We start from the raw sequence: 17,527 nt of genomic DNA on the forward strand, positions 1-17,527 counted from the left end.
AATCTGTGTGCATGTTGTTCACATCCACACCCTTGAGGTCTTGGTGTAGTCTCTTCATTCACTGTGTAGGATCTGCCAGGGTCACACCTATCTACCTGGTCACACACAGGGGGAAGATGCTCTAGACCAGGTGTGACAGGAAGTCCTCCTGGCTGGAGCAACATTCCCCTGTGTGTCCATTCTGGACAAACAGGAAATGCTGTATTTGACTGCTTCAGTGATGTTACATCCTACATTAACTGGAGAGCTTCTCTCTCTCTCTCTCTCTCTCTCTCTCTCTCTCTCTCTCTCTCTCTCTCCCTCCCTCCCTCCCTCCCTCCCTCTCCCCCTCTCTCCCTCCTTCCCCTCTTCATATCCCACCCTTACTGTCTCTTTACTAATTTTCAGTTAACTGAACTCTCATTCTGCAGGTGTCCAGAAATCAGCTCTCGGTTTAGGACAACTTAATTCTAGCTTCAGCATTATATCAAAGACTTGCATCAGTATATGCAATCAGCAACAGCAAACTTTCTGAAAGATGCCATAATAATTGTTGCCAAATTTGTCATAGATCTCTTGTTATTCTTCATAAGCCCCTGGGGGAAAATACAGAGAGAGAGAATGAGAGCGAGCGAGCGAGTGAGCGCAGAGAATTCCTGCAAGAGAAAAGCTGCACTCCTCTGCTGGGAACGGCAGGTGATAATGTGGTCCACCTCCACCACCCCCAGTCCCTAGCATGGAAAATGATCCATGAAAGGGAAAAAATTGAGCAAAAGGATGGAGTCTGGTTTTTGTTTTGTTTTTTTACATTTCCTTTTGGTATAATTTTATTTAAAGGAACAAATCAATTTTCTGACTGTGCGGTGCAACGTGGGTGATTTGCTATAGCAAGCAAGATTGTCTTTGGGGGGAAGACAAAAGCTTAAATTTACAGGATTTTAGGAAGCAAGCATAGAGGTTTGGTTGCCCCTGTTTCTGTGGCTGGAAGAGATGTGCTTGATGTTTTCTTGCACAGTATAAGTAAGGGGTCAGCAAACCTTTTCAGCAGGGGGCCGGTCCACTGTCCCTCAGACAATGTGGGGGTCCGGACTATATTTTGGAAAAAAAAAAGAACAAATTTCTATGCCTTGAGTGTGTCAGTGTGACTTAGGGCTGAATCAAAATCTTCTTTCCTCCATTTCAGTTTGCCATTCACAAGAAGTGACATGAGGCATACAACTGGGTGTTTTGTTGGGGGCAGGCTGGGGTCTTGCAACAGCTGCTGCTGCTAGAGGTTGCCACTTTATTTCCCACAAGTACTATGGGAACTAGGCTATATCATTCCCAGGGGGTTTCATGAGGAGCGGGGTGGTAGACACAACCCAGCCCCAAAAGTTCTTTGGGTTCAGTTGCAGTACTGCTCACCTCACCAATTTTGTGCTGAAAAGTCTAACGAAAGAACTTTAAGTTCAACTTTACTTTGACCCTGAGAGCAGTCGGCTTTGCTCCTGTGACAAAATTACTTTCCTTGCCCCTCCATTCCCTGTGTGAGACTTTTCCCAGAGCCTGAACCCTCAGTCCAGCAAGTCCATATCTAGTCTGAGTCGAGGTAAAGGTAAAGGTAAAGGTAAAGGTACCCCTGCCCGTACGGGCCAGTCTTGACAGACTCTGGGGTTGTGCGCCCATCTCACTCAAGAGGCCAGGGGCCAGCGCTGTCCGGAGACACTTCCGGGTCACGTGGCCAGCGTGACAAAGCTGCATCTGGTGAGCCAGAGCCACACATGGAAACGCCGTTTACCTTCCCGCTGGTAAGCGGTCCCTATTTATCTACTTGCACCCGGAGGTGCTTTCGAACTGCTAGGTTGGCAGGCGCTGGGACCGAGCAGCGGGAGTGCACCCCGCCGCAGGGATTCGAACCGCTGACCTTTCGATCGGCAAGTCCTAGGCGCTGAGGCTTTAACCCACAGCGCCACCTGCGTCCCTGTGAGTCGAGGAGGGTCTCCTTTATCATCCAAGCCCCTGGAGATGAGTTATGAATGGACAGGCCCATTAAAAACTGCTCTGTCCAAGTGTCAAACAGGGTTGATATTGAAGCCATCTCAACCCACTGTTGTGTATATTTAAGTCTTCAAAATTTGGCATGAAAAACACAGAGGTAAAAAATAAATAAAGGTGTTTACAAGGTCATTTAAAGGTTGTGGCACTGCCTCTGTTTCTGTAAAAGATATTATTTCCTTCAAACTTTTAAAAACAGGTGGACACCATGGAGCAGCTGTTGAGGGGGGTGCTCTTTGCCACCCCACACAATACAGCAGTGCAATGCAATACAGCAAATTCCCCTCATAGCCACGGGACAGGATGACATTCCATCACTCTCAGGGGGATTTGTACATAGAAATTATGGCTGCCTCTGTGTAGACCCATGGTTCCCAATGTGAGGCACACGCTGCACAGAGAGACAATTTGATTTTTAAGGGGGGGAAATTCAAGAATGAGTTATTAACAATGAATGGCCTTTTAGACTTCCTCCTTGTGAATAGGAGTTCACTTTTTGAATAATAAGAATTATATGTCACAGGGGGGCATAGCTGTCAACGTTTCCCTTTTTTAAAGGGAAATTCCCTTATTCTGAATAGGATTCCTCGCAACAAAAGGGGAAAGTTGACAGCTATGCGGGGGGGGGGGGGGGAGGCATCAGGATTTTAGAAATGCTTAGGTGGGGCATGACCAAAAAAAGGTTAGGAACCAGTGGTGTAAGCCATACTTCCTGTACTGCTTTCAAAGCACAATACAGTCTTTTTCTGGCTTCTGGTTTACACCATCATAGCAGGCTAAATTTTCTCCACGAGAATCCATTCCCATGTACACAGTCATGTGAATCAGACAAATGCCAATCCCTCTTTGCAACTATTTCTGTGCAGTGCTACACAGCTACCATTATTGTGGAAATCACTGCAGAATTCTGGACATGTACCACATGTTCATTGGTACTTTGTCCAGCAATTGTGACTGTGTGCGCAAAGACACCCGAGCGAAGAAATTTAGTATGAGACTCCGTCTTTCTTTACACTTCATCAATACCAACTGATATTTTGAATACATATCAAAACATGATAACAACATGCAGTAGACTTCCTTATGAAGCATCCCCATATGGGCAAATCAAATGAATGGGCCAAATACACTTACTAAGCAAATGCAGGAGAGAGAGGCAAGGAGCCTTTCTGAAATAGAATTTAAGGCAGATGCCCTTCCCATAGCAGGACATTTACAAATGGTCCATGCATGTTATCCAACTGGAATGTGGAAAATTTAACAAGAATCTTCCTTCTAATTTGCATTGCACAAATCTCCTCAACCAATTAGACACCAATTTTCCGGGGAATGTTCAGCTCAGCTTTTATGGTGTTCATTCATTAGTTTAATAACTCACTTGCAGCATTTTTATGTTCTTCCCTGGTGTCTGTGCCCTTCTTCCATCCAGACTCCCCGCCTTCCTCTTCTCCTTAGTCAGCCCCTTTTCTGAATTTCTTCATAATCTCAGAGTCCTCACTAAAGCCCACAGCAGAAATTTTGGCAGATCTGAAACTTTAATAAAATACAGTGTCGGGGGTCACCCTCAATTACTCAGCTGCAAGTTGATTCTGTTTCCATGGACTTTCTTTTTCGAATGTTCTGCCTGCTGGGGACTATTATTCTCGTTCCCCAATACCTGGGAATGGGTCCAGATTTGGTGGTTATAATATAGACACAAAAGGAGGCAGCGAAGAAGCAGTGGCTGCGTTTAGCCCTTCAGGCGAGCAGTCACTTTTTAGCTGGATGCGTGTTTATTGTATAATTAATAGCTGCTTGCTTGCTCCCTCTCCCTCTGTAATCCAGCACAGAGCACTGTGCCAATTCCAGTCTCCAAAGTGCTTTCCAAAAAAGGTGTGGCTACAGGAATGGATTATTCAAATCCTCTGGGCTTTTTTCTGTGTTTGAATGCTCTGGTTCTGAACACAAAATAACAAAATTGCCAGCCGCAACTTGGAACTTAGCGATAGCCTCAAAGGAGCAGTTTTAAGGGTTCTCCCAGGGTAGGAGGAGCACATGGAAATGAGATGATCAGCAACTCATAGGAATTGAGTCAGACCTATTGGTCCAGGATCCACCTAGCTCCAGAATTGTCTACACTGACTGGCAGTGGCTTCCCAGGGTATCAGGCAAGGGTCACTCTCACTCTTACCTGGAGATGTGAGGACTGATCCCAGGACCTTCTTTATGCAAAGCAAATGCTTTGCCATTGAGCTAAGGCCCTTCTCAACTCCATCACCTTTTGATCATAGGTGTGCTCCATCCTGTTGCATGCTATTCTGTCCTCTCCTGTCCCATTGTGTACATTTTATACACATTTTAACATAAACACACACTTTTAAATGCATCCAGCCACAATCCTCTGTTTGCGACTCACTGTCTGACTTACATCCATAAGATGCACATTTTGTAGTCATCATTTCTACAACATTTACAATGTTTTGCACACTTTTTGCACACCAAAAGTCCTTGCAAAATCAGAAGAAGCATGGCATTTGATTGGGAGTGCACAAAGCAAGTTTGGAAGCATTGGGTTGGGTGCAATTGCAGCGAGAAGCAGCCCAAGCATATCCCCCCCCATCTCTAGGAGTATCCTGTGGGCAGTGATGTTAGTGTATCTAACTTCTTCATTGCTTTGAGAACAGGATGAAATGCTTTGCTCCATGCTCTGCAAAGGAGGCAAGGACTCAGCCTCTCTCTGTCTCCAAAAAGCTCTCCAAGGATAGCTCTGGTTTCTGTTTTTAAAGCCAATGATTTAGATGGCTCAGGTTTGACTTGCACAGTAACTGCAAGGGGTGGTGGTGATTAATCCCAATGTCACTTCTCTTCTTTTTCCCTTTATTTTTAAGGGGCAGTGGGGAACTGGCCTTCCCTCTTCCAGTCACTGCAATGAATGAGAGCACACCCATGAATTGAAGTCTTGACTTGATTCTTGGTTGGGTTTTTCATTTGAAGGCTACAGGCAACTGCCTCTTTATATAACACACCCTCCAATATGTTGAAGCAGAAAGCTGGGACATGTATCTTCCCAGCTGCGCTCCTGCACAAGTCACAGGACCCACATGAGGTTGCAATCTTGTGTGTTTGGGGGTGCTGTGCTGAGCGCACGGTACCCCCCAAAACAGGATGTCCCAATTTAATCAGGGCAATTGGGGGGTATGATATATGTGTCACATATTATGAATCTAATTAGCTACCATATAACTACCCCAAATTATAACTGGTATAGAATTGGTAAGTTTGTTGTATCAATCTGATCATGGAATACTTGCATTTATGTGTTTGATATGGCTGTAAAAATCACTGTGGAGAAAAGAGAGCTGCTTGCATTCATGGAGGTGGACAGGACAGGTGGACTCTGCCCTGGATCCTATTCCACAAGGGTTTAGGGTAGGAGCAGGTGAGCAGGTAAGGAGAGAAGAGGTGAGGTGTAGATGCAGTGCAGTGTTCAGAGTAGTGTAGTGTAGTGTGGTGTAGTGTTGGACCCGGTTCAGATCGCAAGAAGCTCCCTGGGTGACCTTGGACCAGTGATTACCTCTGAGAGAATAAGAACATAGTCTACCTTACAAGCTTGTCATAAGCATAAAAGGGGTATGGTTGAGCATGGAGAACTATGTATACCCATGTCCTTTAACCGTGGGTCCTCAGATGTTGTTGGACTACAACTCCTATCATCCCTTACCATTGACTAAGTTGACTGGAGATGGATGGGAGCTGCAGTCCAACAACACCCAGGGATGCAAGGTTGAAGAACACCGATGTACAACAGCTTGAGCTCCTTGGAGTAAAGGTGAAATATCAATGTAATAATGCTTTCTTCTGCAGCCATCCTCCATTGCTCCTGCCTCCCCACCACCACCTCTGTGCCTTGACCGCATCTGAGAAATGTACTGTAGTGTTTGTATATGCAAGTACATGCCTGGCATGGAGTGAATTATTTTGCTATTGAGAGTGCGTATTTTGTGCAGTTCCAACCACTGTGTTCATTTCTTTCAGCAGTTATTGTTTATATAACATACAAAAAGTTCTACCTGGGATTCAGATAATTTAATGGTGTCACTTCTGCATCATACATCACTGCCATATGCCAGCTAAAGAGAGTCTGGAGCAGAAAGTGAATGTGTGATTTTACAAATGATGTATGAACAAGGACATAGCCTGGAGCAGGACTTTGCAATGCTGAGAGCTGCAAGTTGCTATGTCCCTTGGGGAAGTTCTACTGGTAATGGGTTTGTGTTGTATATATACTGGAAATACAATATATTAAAGCCCACATAAGCACAATGTGGTGGCCTGTTCTCCATGCAAGTCTCCGAGGATTGGTGCTTGCTTGTCTTTCCCAGCAAATGAAACTGCTCTGATTAACCTTGAAGTTAGAGAATATGAGAAATCCTCCATCTCGAAGCTGATTTATGGCAGAGGTGGGCAACATGCAGCCTGCAGGCTGTGCATTGCCTGTAAGGCACATTTTGTGACCCACATATTGACTAGATACCAAACCACATGGGACAGCAATCTGGTTGGGTGTGAGTGACCCTTTAAGTTTCCATATGTTCAAAATGAAAGGTGTTGGTTTTTGCCATAGCATGTAACATTGCTGGATGGTATACACCTCCCCACCCCTAATAGGGAGTGAGGCGTCAAAATGATGTTTGGTATGGAAATATGTGTGAGAACAGAGACAAGGAATCTTTGGTTGTAGGACTCCTAGCATCCCTGGTCATTGGCCATGCTGGCCAGGGCTGATAGGAGTTGGAATCTAAAAACACCTGGAGGGCCACCAGTCCCCAGTCCTTGTGGCTGAAGATACTTGACCTTAACTGTGAATTGAGTTATATTTCTCCTCCATCCCTATGAACAGATTGCATATGAAAGGGAATAGAACATACTTGGTTGGGAACACCAGGAGTAGACTTGGGTCTTTCTTATTTCAGCAGTGTTCTGTGGGAAGCCAAAATTCAGAGCCCGCTACCCACCTCTCGACTTCTGTCTGGCTCAATTCACTACATCATAGCTGTGGCGCTCTGTGGTGCTCCCTAGGCTCAGCACCCAGTGCAGCGGAACCAGTCACGATGCCCTAAATTCGCCTCTGGAAGCACTGTCGTATATGTAGCATATTGAGGCCAGGGTGTAAAGTGGGTTGATTTTCACACATCTCTTCCTTTACTTCATTAATTGTATGCAACTCTTTGAAGGTGACCCGGAAACTGCAATTAATCCAGAATGCGGCAGCTAGACTGGTGACTGGGAGTGGCCACTGGGACCACATAACACCAGTCCTGAGAGATCTGCATTGGCTTCCAGTACATTTCCTAGCACAATTCAAAGTGTTGGTGCTGACCTTTAAAGCCCTAAATGGCCTCGGTCCAGTATCCCTGAAGGAGCGTCTCCACCCCCATCGTTCAGCCCGGACACTGAGATCCAGCGCCGAGGGCCTTCTGGCGGTTCCCTCATTGTGAGAAGTGAGGTTACAGGGAACCAGACAGAGGGCCTTCTCGGTAGTGGCGCCCACCCTGTGGAATGCCCTCCCATCAGATGTCAAGGAAATAAGCAGCTATCTTACTTTTGAAAGACATCTGAAGGCATCCCTGTTTAGGGAGGTTTTTAATATTTAATGCTATATTGTTTTTAACACTCGATTGGGATCCTCCCAGAGTGGCTGGGGAAACTCAGCCAGATGGGCGGGGTATAAATAAATTATTATTATTATTTAATTTCAGTGAAGCAGTTCCTGGAGGACTGTTGTGTCTTAAATAGCCAAATATCCCTTTTCTAAACAGGGATGTGTTTTGATTAGGGTTTCCACAATTTAAATGGACAGCAGCCCTATGCCTGTAAAAGGCGGGTGTTCTCTTGCAGAGGGACAGACTGATTGCAAAAGCTTCAGTTGCTGATTTTGGTCAGAGAGCTTCTGTTCATTTAAAAAACAATGTGCACACCCCCCAAGTCAACTCTGTATCCAAATGCTATTATATATATATCCCACAGCAGTATTCTTCAAACTTGGTTCTCTAAATGCAGTTTCCATTATCCCAGATCATTGGCGAAGCTGGCTGAGGGTGGTGAAAGTTGGGAGTCCAAAATATCTGGGGCCTCAAGGTTGAAGAACACTGAACTATATGGCTTGTTTGTTCTGTTTTTTTAATATTAGGTACACATTTACTTTTCAAATAATTCCATCATTCCACTTTTCTTCTTGCTCACTCCCTTCTACTTTCCCTGTTTCATTTTGATTGCAAGCTTTCGGCAAACTTCATTTTATTCCGTACTGGATTGTGGTGCATTCAGTACCATTTTGCTGCTCATGAACATTTGGGATTGCTCAAGGCAAGATGCAAATAAAAACTATGTATGGAGAAGTCCTCGAGGGAACTGGCTTATGTGAATGGCTGCCCTGAGAATTCACTTCCACTTATGATTTGCTTAAGCATTTGAGGAGCTGAGTTTTGAACGGCAGAGGGAGGTGTTTTGCTTCTTGGGGGTAGCATGAGCAGGGGAGCAAAGAAGGGGAAACCTGGCTCTTGAGTTTGGTCTCACCCAACTAAGAAAAGTTTAACTGCATGACCACACCTGTTTAAGTTGTCTAGATCCCCTTCTGGGCAGCATTTAGAGCTTTATTTCCCCAACCCCTACTGAGGTCTAGTCATAATTTTTTCTTCTTTGTTTTGGCTCACTTGTTCTGGTTGGTCCTGAAAAGAGAGTTGTTTTTATCTCCTTTGTTCAATCAACGAGGGGCTTAATTTGGTTTGAATTTGGCCTGCTTCACTTTATTTAGCTTCCAGATAATTAGGTCACATCAAGCAGTGTGGAGGGATAGAGAGAAAAAAACCTACCAGTGTGGTGTAGTGGTTAAGAGCGGTAGACTCGTAATCTGGGGAACCAGGTTCGCGTCTCCGCTCCTCCACATGCAGCTGCTGGGTGACCTTGGGCTAGTCACACTTCTCTGAAGTCTCTCAGCCCCCCTCACCTCACAGAGTGTTTGTTGTGGGGGAGGAAGGGAAAGGAGAATGTTAGCCGCTTTGAGACTCCTTTCGGTAGTGATAAAGCGGGATATCAAATCCAAACTCTTCTTTTTCTTCTGATGGTATACACACCCCTGAGGCAGTTGAGTGAGAAGAGGTCTACCTAAAACAAAATCTCTTACAGCTTACCAGCTCACCCTTGAGCAGTGCTAGAGCTGCTGGCTGCTCATGAGGTTTACTGCCAAGGTATGTGATGCTGAAGCTGTCAGAGCTTCCTCAGCACATCTCTAAGGTGCTTTGGGAAGGCAGAACAAGGAACCATTTTTTTAGCAAACCCAAGGCTTGAAGCCAAAGTGGAGAGGACTAGGTAGTGAGGCAGGATACCTGCACGGAAGAATGAAATGGAATCTGGCAGTTAAATAGTTAATTGTGTTTCATATTGTGGTGTATGGCATCCTGATTCCATATGGGGGAGCAACAGTGCCTTTAGGAGCAGCTGGAAATATAGAAATTAAGGAGGTGACTTCCGCCCACCCCATTTGCTTGTTTATAAAGTGATAGGGAAAAGTCACCTCCTTAATTTTTGCACATCAGGCTGCTCTTAAAGGCACTGGAGCAGAGCTCACAAATAAGTTGGCAACCCTAGCAAAACCTCTCTACCCAGGAAAAGTGACAATGTAAACAAAAACAGGGTTGTCATCCCCGGTGAGTGGAGTTCAGCTTTGTAGCGAATTGCCTTCTGCATGAATCAAAATAGCGAGAAGTTTTAGCTGAATGATTCCATAAGTCTCTATTTATGATAGGATAGCCAAGATTCTTACTGATAGGGTTCCTGTGCTTCATGGGGGAAATACACAAATCCAATGATATTCTTATACCACTGTTTGATTACTCCAGTGTGGTTCACACCAGAGCAAGTACATTTCAAGTCGACACATTAAAATACATCAAAATCCACGATATACTTTCTTGCCATTGTAGCCATACTCCAAAACAATTGTAACTTGGTGATTGTTTGCTTTGCTTGTCTGGGACATCCAGAAATTCAGCTTCTGGTTGTGGATCTGTGTTTTGTGCTACAAAATATGTGTTACATAACTGTGTCAGTTTGCATCTCAGCAGGCTCTAACCCCTGCTGCTGTGTAAATGAAAATGTGTTGTACCTTCTTTAAAAGGAGTCTATGAGAGTGGAATGATAAGTTTAATGAGTACTAGCATTATGCAATAGGAACTAATCCTCTGCCCTCTAACCTCATCATAAGGTCTCTTGTGCATTACCAAAAGAGAGAAAATAAAAGGCAACAGGTGTAGCTTCAGGGTGACTCACCAGGTCACCCCAGTGTTTAAAGGGCAGGGTTTTGTTTTTTTTAAAAATGGTAGAGTCAGCATAAAATGGTAGGGTCAGCATTTTTTTAAAAAAGCAGGGTCAGCATAAAACATGGCAGATGACACCTTATCTTCATGCAATGTAGTGCCTGAGTGTATCAGTGCATTTACTCCAAACCCACCCTTGAGTTAATAGGCACTGATATTCAACCATTGTGCTAAAGGCTCTTAGTACAGACACATTATGTGATGGAAGCTGATAACCTCTATAATGCACTCCAGAGCATGTTTACTCAGAGGTAACTCCCAGGGAATTCAATGGGACTTATACCCAGGTGCATATACACTGGGATTGCAGCCTAAATGTTAAATATACTGAATCATTTATATTATTTATGTTGTGAAAATAATATAATATAATATAATATAATATAATATAATATAATATAATATAATAGTATAATAAATATAATAAATATACAATATTATATACAGCACTAGACATACTCAGAGTAAACCTGTTGAAGTTAATCAACATGAACAGGGATTTTTTACAGTGGTACCTCGGGTTAAGAACTTAATTCGTTCTGGAGGCCTGTTCTTAACCTGAAACTGTTCTTAACCTGAGGTACCGCACAATTTCTGTTCTCGTCCAGAAGCAAAGTTCTTAACCCAAGGTACTATTTCTGGGTTAGCAGAGTCTGTAACCTGAAGCATCTGTAACCCGAGGTACCACTGTATTCATTTGGACCACGCACACCCCAAGTGCACAAAAGTGTCACTTAGCTGGATGCAGCCTGCTGGAAAGTATTACATTATTCAAGCAATACTGCACACCCCACCCCTGCTGCACACCCCACTACGACCCTTTTCACTATAAAAACAATTGTTGCCTTTCAACTTCACACACCTGTCTGAATGCTTTTCTGCTGCCTCCTGAGGACCACTGCAGACTGTGCTTACCTTTCCTCTTGCTTTTTTGTTTGGCTGCAGTGATGGGTGCTCTGGAGTCCAGAGGGGTGCTGCGGAAGATGAGTGACATGCTGGAGATGATGGTGAAGAGGATGGATGTGCTAGCCAGGCTGGAGAATAGCACGGACTTCCGGAAAGGGGAGGAGACACATTTCCCTATGGACAGGTTAGTAGTACCAGTAGATATGAAACATTGGCCTGAAGCATTCATTGATACAGGTTCCTCTTTTCCTGGATCCAAGAAGTGGGTGAGACCCAGATCTGCATATGGAGTTCATATGGACTGATTACTCCAGCTGCTGCATGCTCCGATTCCTCAGCTCTTTGATTCTGATGGCATATTATGGGTTCAGGAATATAGCTTAATTCAGGAGTGGTCAACTTGTGGCCCTACTGGTGTTCTTGGGCTACAACTTCCACAGTCTCTTACTGTTGGCTGTTCTTGTTGGGGCTAATGGGAGCTGAAGGCAGTGGCATGTGGTGAATTTTTTTGAAGGAGAACAGTTAGGGCCAGAGCCGCCTGCTTGTGAGGGTGATGTGGTGGGGCGGGGAGGGTCACAAGTGAACATCTCACCTCCCTTCTTAAACTGGACATAAGCTTCCTGGGCTTTGGGAAGGAGACAGGAGGGCTTCTGGACTCACTGGAGCATTGTGCCTCCCTCTCTAAGCCAGGCAGAAGCTTTCCAGGCTTTGAGAAGGAGGTGCCAGCGAAACATTTAGGGGATTAACCTAGTCCCTCTAGTCCACTGACCGCACACTGCTGGCTAGAGCCCAATAACACCTGGAAGACCATTGATTCCCTGTTCCTTGCTTAAATCATTAGAATGGGTTGCTATTTTTTAACTGGAGAACCGGACATTACCTTCATGGTTAATGGTCCACCCTGCTTAGCAAGCAAGGTTTCAGTATTGCTCCCTACACGTGATGGAGAAGGGCCAAGAGCACTGATGAGTGGTGCAACAGCTACTGTATCATTAATGTTAATTGTAAGGTCTATTTCTCCAGTGGGCAACTCTCTTCAATAGCACTAGGTTTTCAATTGTGGGTTTTTCCTATTGCCATTTAGTATTAGAGAGTGGAGGGTTTTGAGCTTCAATCACAGGCTTGATCTTGAGCAATCCAGTTAAATAAATTATTTATCCAGGGGAATCTGATCCAAGAATCAGCTGCGGACTGTGTGGGTAGGGAGGTAAATACCCTTTAATAAGTTACTATCAAACAGCATCTCCATAAGGAATGGAATCAGAAATTCTGTAGGCACCATAAAATGACTAATTACCTCCACATAAATGATTGGTTTTAAAATAATGACTGGAAGTGCAATTCAGTTTTTACTAAGGCTAACAACGTCAGTTAATTTGTATGATGGATTGACTGCATGTTTTGAAATGTAGAGCTTTTAATTTGATTTCAACTTGATCTAGCTCTTGAGAGTGTGCATGGTTAGTTTCTGATGACTGTGCAATTGTTAACAATGGAAACAACATTTTTTAAAGAACAAAAAAGTTGGGCACTGTCATGGAACAAAGTTAATATCCAAAGTAATTAACACCACAATCATCTAGTAACAAACAAACAAACTCCCTCCCCTCTCTTTCTCGCTCATTATCCACTTCAAAGTATTTTGTGTATTCAGACAATAAATTTCCCTTGCTTACTTAGGCTGTGAACAAACAGTGGCTCCAATCTGAAGAAAGTTAGTTGGGCTGAAGTGACCTCAATAAAATTAATGGGTCTTTCTTTTTTCACAACTATCCTGTCATACTCAATTTCACTGGAATTTAAATGAAGCAAAAACCTTTCCAGGTGGGAGGTCAACAGGCCAGTGGCAGACTTTGGACTCTCAAATTTTAGCCTGTGAAATGCTAAAATATGGCACCCCCTGTCTCTTATGCTCCACTCTACATCATTGTTGCAGCGCCCCCTGCAGCTCTGGTACCTGGTACTGCTGAACTGGCCATGCTACCCTAAAACTGCCTCTGAATAGGCTTTCAGGGACTTAGAGGTGATACTCATGCTAATTTCCTGTCTTCCCAAGGTCTCAGGTGAAAGAGATTTTGCAGGTTTTTGTAGCTCTTCAAGCCTCACTCTGGAATAACTCAAACCAGCCAGGATGACAACACAATCCTGTGCAAGTCTAATAAGACGTAAACCCCACTGGAATCATTCCCTGGTAAAAGTGTATGGAATTGCTCCTGAATGTGCATATTACATGCAGAATATCAAATGCTCTTGCTGTCGGCTATAGAATATAGGTTAGGAATGACTGAAGGTCAAATATTAATACAATCAATCATCAAATAGATATTAAATAGCATGCATAGTCTATCAAATATTGGAAGTCAAAATTGACTTCAGGCGTTGAGACATTGAATATTTAGCAGATATTGGACATCAATAACGTATGAGAGGGTTTTATGAAGTTAATGCATTTTGGTTGTAGCACACACACACACACACACACACACACACACGGAAAGTGCTGAAAATTGCATTGCTGTATGACACAATACAGCACCATTGAGAGCTCCAAAGGTGCTAAGCCGCTTTTTATCTGGACTATGCAGCTGAAATCGATGGTGGTGCCCAGTCTTGCTCCTTCCCAATTATCTTATTTTCTTTTCCCTGCAGGGGTTGTAGTACAGAGAGATATCTGCACACCATTACTTCTTTTAAGCCCCAATAAGAAGCAAAGGACTTAATAAGCCCCTGCTCTTTGGCTTCATTCCAGTTCAATGGTCCAAGCCTGCTTTCGAAAGAGAGAGCTGCCAATTTCCTCTATAATGCAGCAGCAATCTGCTTTGAAGTTAAGCTTTGATTAAGTTAGTAGCAAATAACTGGGTGGCAGAGTATTCAGTTGACTGCAGGTTTGCTTTGGCAAACTCTCCTCCTTCTCCTCCTCCTCACCCCACCAGCCACACTTTTCTCCATCTGAAAGCTTGTTGGCCCCTAGATCAAAGGTCTCCTTGGCAGGGGCACCAGCTCTGGGGGCAGAGGAACTTTAGACCCCCAAAGTTTTAAGGAGGGGCTCAGCCCCCTCAATATCCAGCAGCAATCTCACAATGTCATGCAACATCACGTGTTGGACATCATGATGTCGTGCTTGTGACGTCATGATGTTGTGTGATATCAGGGCGCTGTGCATGTGACGTCAGCCCTCTCAATCATGAGTGCAAGCCAGCACCAACACTCCCTGGCATGATTTTTTTCTTCTTCTAATCTTTGAAAGGGAAACAGACATTCAGGCCACCAGAAATGTTATGACCTATAAATGGGTTAAGTGATTTATCTATATGAGAAGTCAAAGCTAGCTCTGGATAATCATTTAGGGCACTTCATACAGTGGTAGGGGGATGCAGGTGGTGCTGTGGGTTAAACCACAGAGCCTAGGACTTGCCGATCAGAAGGTCAGTGGTTCAAATCCCCGCGACGGGGTGACCTCCCGTTGCTCGGTCCCAGGTCCTGCCAACCTAGCAGTTCGAAAGCATGTCAAAGTGCGAGTAGATACCATTTTTTTCACTCTAGAAGATGCACCAGACCACAAGATGCACCTAGTTTTTGGAGGAGGAAAACAAGAAAAAAATATTCTGAATCTCAGAAGCCAGAACAGCAAGAAGGATCGCTGCGCAGTGAAAGCAGCAATCCCTCTTGCTGTTCTGGCTTCTGGGATAGCTGCGCAGCCTGCATTCGCTCCATAAGACGCACACACATTTCCCCTTACTTTTTAGGAGGAAAAAAGTGAGTCTTATAGAGCAAGAATTACAGTAAATAGGTACCGCTCAAGCGGGAAGGTAAACAGCATTTCTGTGCACTGCTCTGGTTCGCCAGAAGCAGCGTAGTCATGCTGGCCATATGACCCAGAAGCTGTACGCCGGCTCCCTTGGCCAATAAAGCAAGATGAGCACCGCAACCCTAGAGTTGGCCACGACTGGACCTAATGGTCAGGGTTCCCTTTACCCTTTTATACAGTGGTAGAGAGACAAATGAAGTGGCACATTCAAATTCACAGATCATGTAGATTTGTGGAAAAATAGGGTGTTTATCTCCATCTCTAAACTCAGATGCACTTGACCAAATAGTAACAATAATAATCTTTAAGTAAATGCAGGCATTTGAAACCTCTGGATTTATTAGTTAAATGGTTTTCAGCCGATTTGAAACAAGATCTCCCTAGCTGTTTGCTTTGTTACGAAGGCATTACAGAACGGCTATGAACATTTTTAAAATTGTCAAGGATGTAAGGGACTATTAGGGCGCAAGGCCTAGAAACAGATGGGGCTGGATGCTGTTGGCAGGATTTTCAGTTTATTGATCAACTGCTCGAGTGGGTGCATGGATGTTTGTTTGCTTGTTTGCAAAATTTCTATACTGCTTTTCAGTTGGGTGTCTGAAAGTGGGGTGCCGAGCCAGTCAAATAAAATTAATTAAAATCCATGATCACGTTTAAACAGCAAAAATCAATATATAAAACATTGAAACAGCCAAGAACATCAGAAAAAGAAATGGCAGACAACAAAGCTTACTCCCAAATGCTGTTTGTGTGAAAGGATGGCATGTGAATGTGTAAGAACAGCTGCTTGATATTCCCAAGTCATGGGTTCAGGATCCAGTGGAATCTAGCCTGCTGCCTATGATGGCTATCTAGGGAGAGCAGCTCCTTACCTACATGCTATGGATACACCTGTATGCAAAGTGCATAAGGAATCCAGGGTATTCTTCAGGTCTCTTCTGACAAATAGTTTCACTGAATTTGGCACTTGTCCCAGAACTCGGATGTCTTTGTTTTCTTTGTTACCTTTTTATCCTAGATAACTGGAGCTCAGGGTAAGGAGAGACGAATATGCCAACTTTGGTTTTCCTCAGTTTCTCATTTTTCCAATCTTAAATTCATTTCTCCATGTTTCTGCAGCAATCTTCAGTTCTTTTTAAAAAAGCTCACCATGAAAATTCAGCAGCAATTTAGTGTGAATTTCTCTGAAGAAGCTCACTTTGGTATATAGTTGTGACTAATGTACCCAGTGCTCCCCCCCCCCCCGGGGGTACTCAAGGGTAAGGAAAACTACATGAAGGTCTTCTATCGCTGGTATATAACTGAAACTGAAACTTTTTACTGTGATTTTATGTTAAGAAAGCATTTCTGTTGCTAAAAACCAATAAAGATGAATTGGGCGGCAGGGGGGGAAGGGTATGCAGTACCGGAACCTCTTTTTGTTGTTTCAAAGTGTGGTGCTTACTGAAACAACTTCATGGTGACTACCAGAACCTATTTTTCTAGAAGAAAACCACTGAATCTACCCTAATATTTTTGTATATTATCTTTACCAATATATGCAGTTATATGCACACTTTCCCCTGATAAACACCCTTTTTTTTAACACATTGGTTTTGTATGAGAACTGCATGTGTGAAGGTGGCTGTGTGAAGGTGGCTGTGTTTTAGTTCACATATTGGTTTGAGACGCCTGAATGAGGTAGTTTCTCATTCAAATATACTGCCCCCCTCCCCATTTTATCCTCACTTCAACCCTGTAAAATAGGTTAGCTTAGATGATGACTGGACCAAGGTCACCCAGAGGGCTTCTTAACTGAGTGGGAATTTGACAGTTGCATTTGTGGCCTCTTATGCCTGTCACGATGTAATAACAAGTAGTAATGTCTTGTCACCAGAGCAGAAACCACTGCGCCTGCTACCCCCACATCCTGGGGGTGGGCCGTGTGCCCTGGCACGCCGCCTGCGGGGGCATGGTGCCCAGAGCGGGAAGGGGGCAGCCGTGATGGCACCCCACTGGGATTGCGCTGCTGGGGGTGGTGCACTCCCCTCGCTCTCCTCTTCCTCCGCCAGTGGCTCCCTTAGCTTAATTGAACCCTGCTGCAGGAAAGAAAGGCCATGTCTGTGCTGCCTAGACAAAATGGCTGCTTAGTGTTTCTAATACCGCTTGGGATACATGCAGATACACTAGTTACTTATAAGCCAGAAGAAAAGAAGAGCTGACCCCTTGATTCCCTGATTAATTCTAGGCCAGGAGTGCTTTAGGGAAGTGCCTTCAGCACAGGATGCATCTTTCTGCTCACCTAAACAACGCTCAGTTAAGTGGTGATAGCTAAAGGAATATCTGTTTGGACAGATAGTTTTCCCTCTTCTCCTCTCTCATCTGCCCTTGGTAATTAATGCCCAGTCTTGGCAGTGTTGATCCCAAATTGGCAAATAGCTAAGCCCTTGTGCCTTCCTATAAGGAA

At 44.2% G+C, this 17,527-nt stretch overlaps 1 protein-coding gene across 1 annotated transcript in view; it reads left to right on the forward strand.

Annotated features, from left to right (window-relative positions):
• The window catches only part of MGAT5B (alpha-1,6-mannosylglycoprotein 6-beta-N-acetylglucosaminyltransferase B), a 167,518-nt gene that overhangs the window by 51,703 nt on the left and 98,288 nt on the right, over nucleotides 1–17,527 (forward strand). The window contains exon 3 of the mRNA XM_083725826.1: nucleotides 11,313–11,457. Within this exon, the coding sequence (XP_083581952.1) occupies nucleotides 11,313–11,457 (145 nt within the window). The remainder of the gene's footprint in view (nucleotides 1–11,312; nucleotides 11,458–17,527) is intronic.

The sequence above is a fragment of the Podarcis gaigeae genome, assembly GCF_964106915.1.
Source record: "Podarcis gaigeae genome assembly, chromosome: 2".
Lineage (NCBI taxonomy): Eukaryota > Metazoa > Chordata > Lepidosauria > Squamata > Lacertidae > Podarcis > Podarcis gaigeae.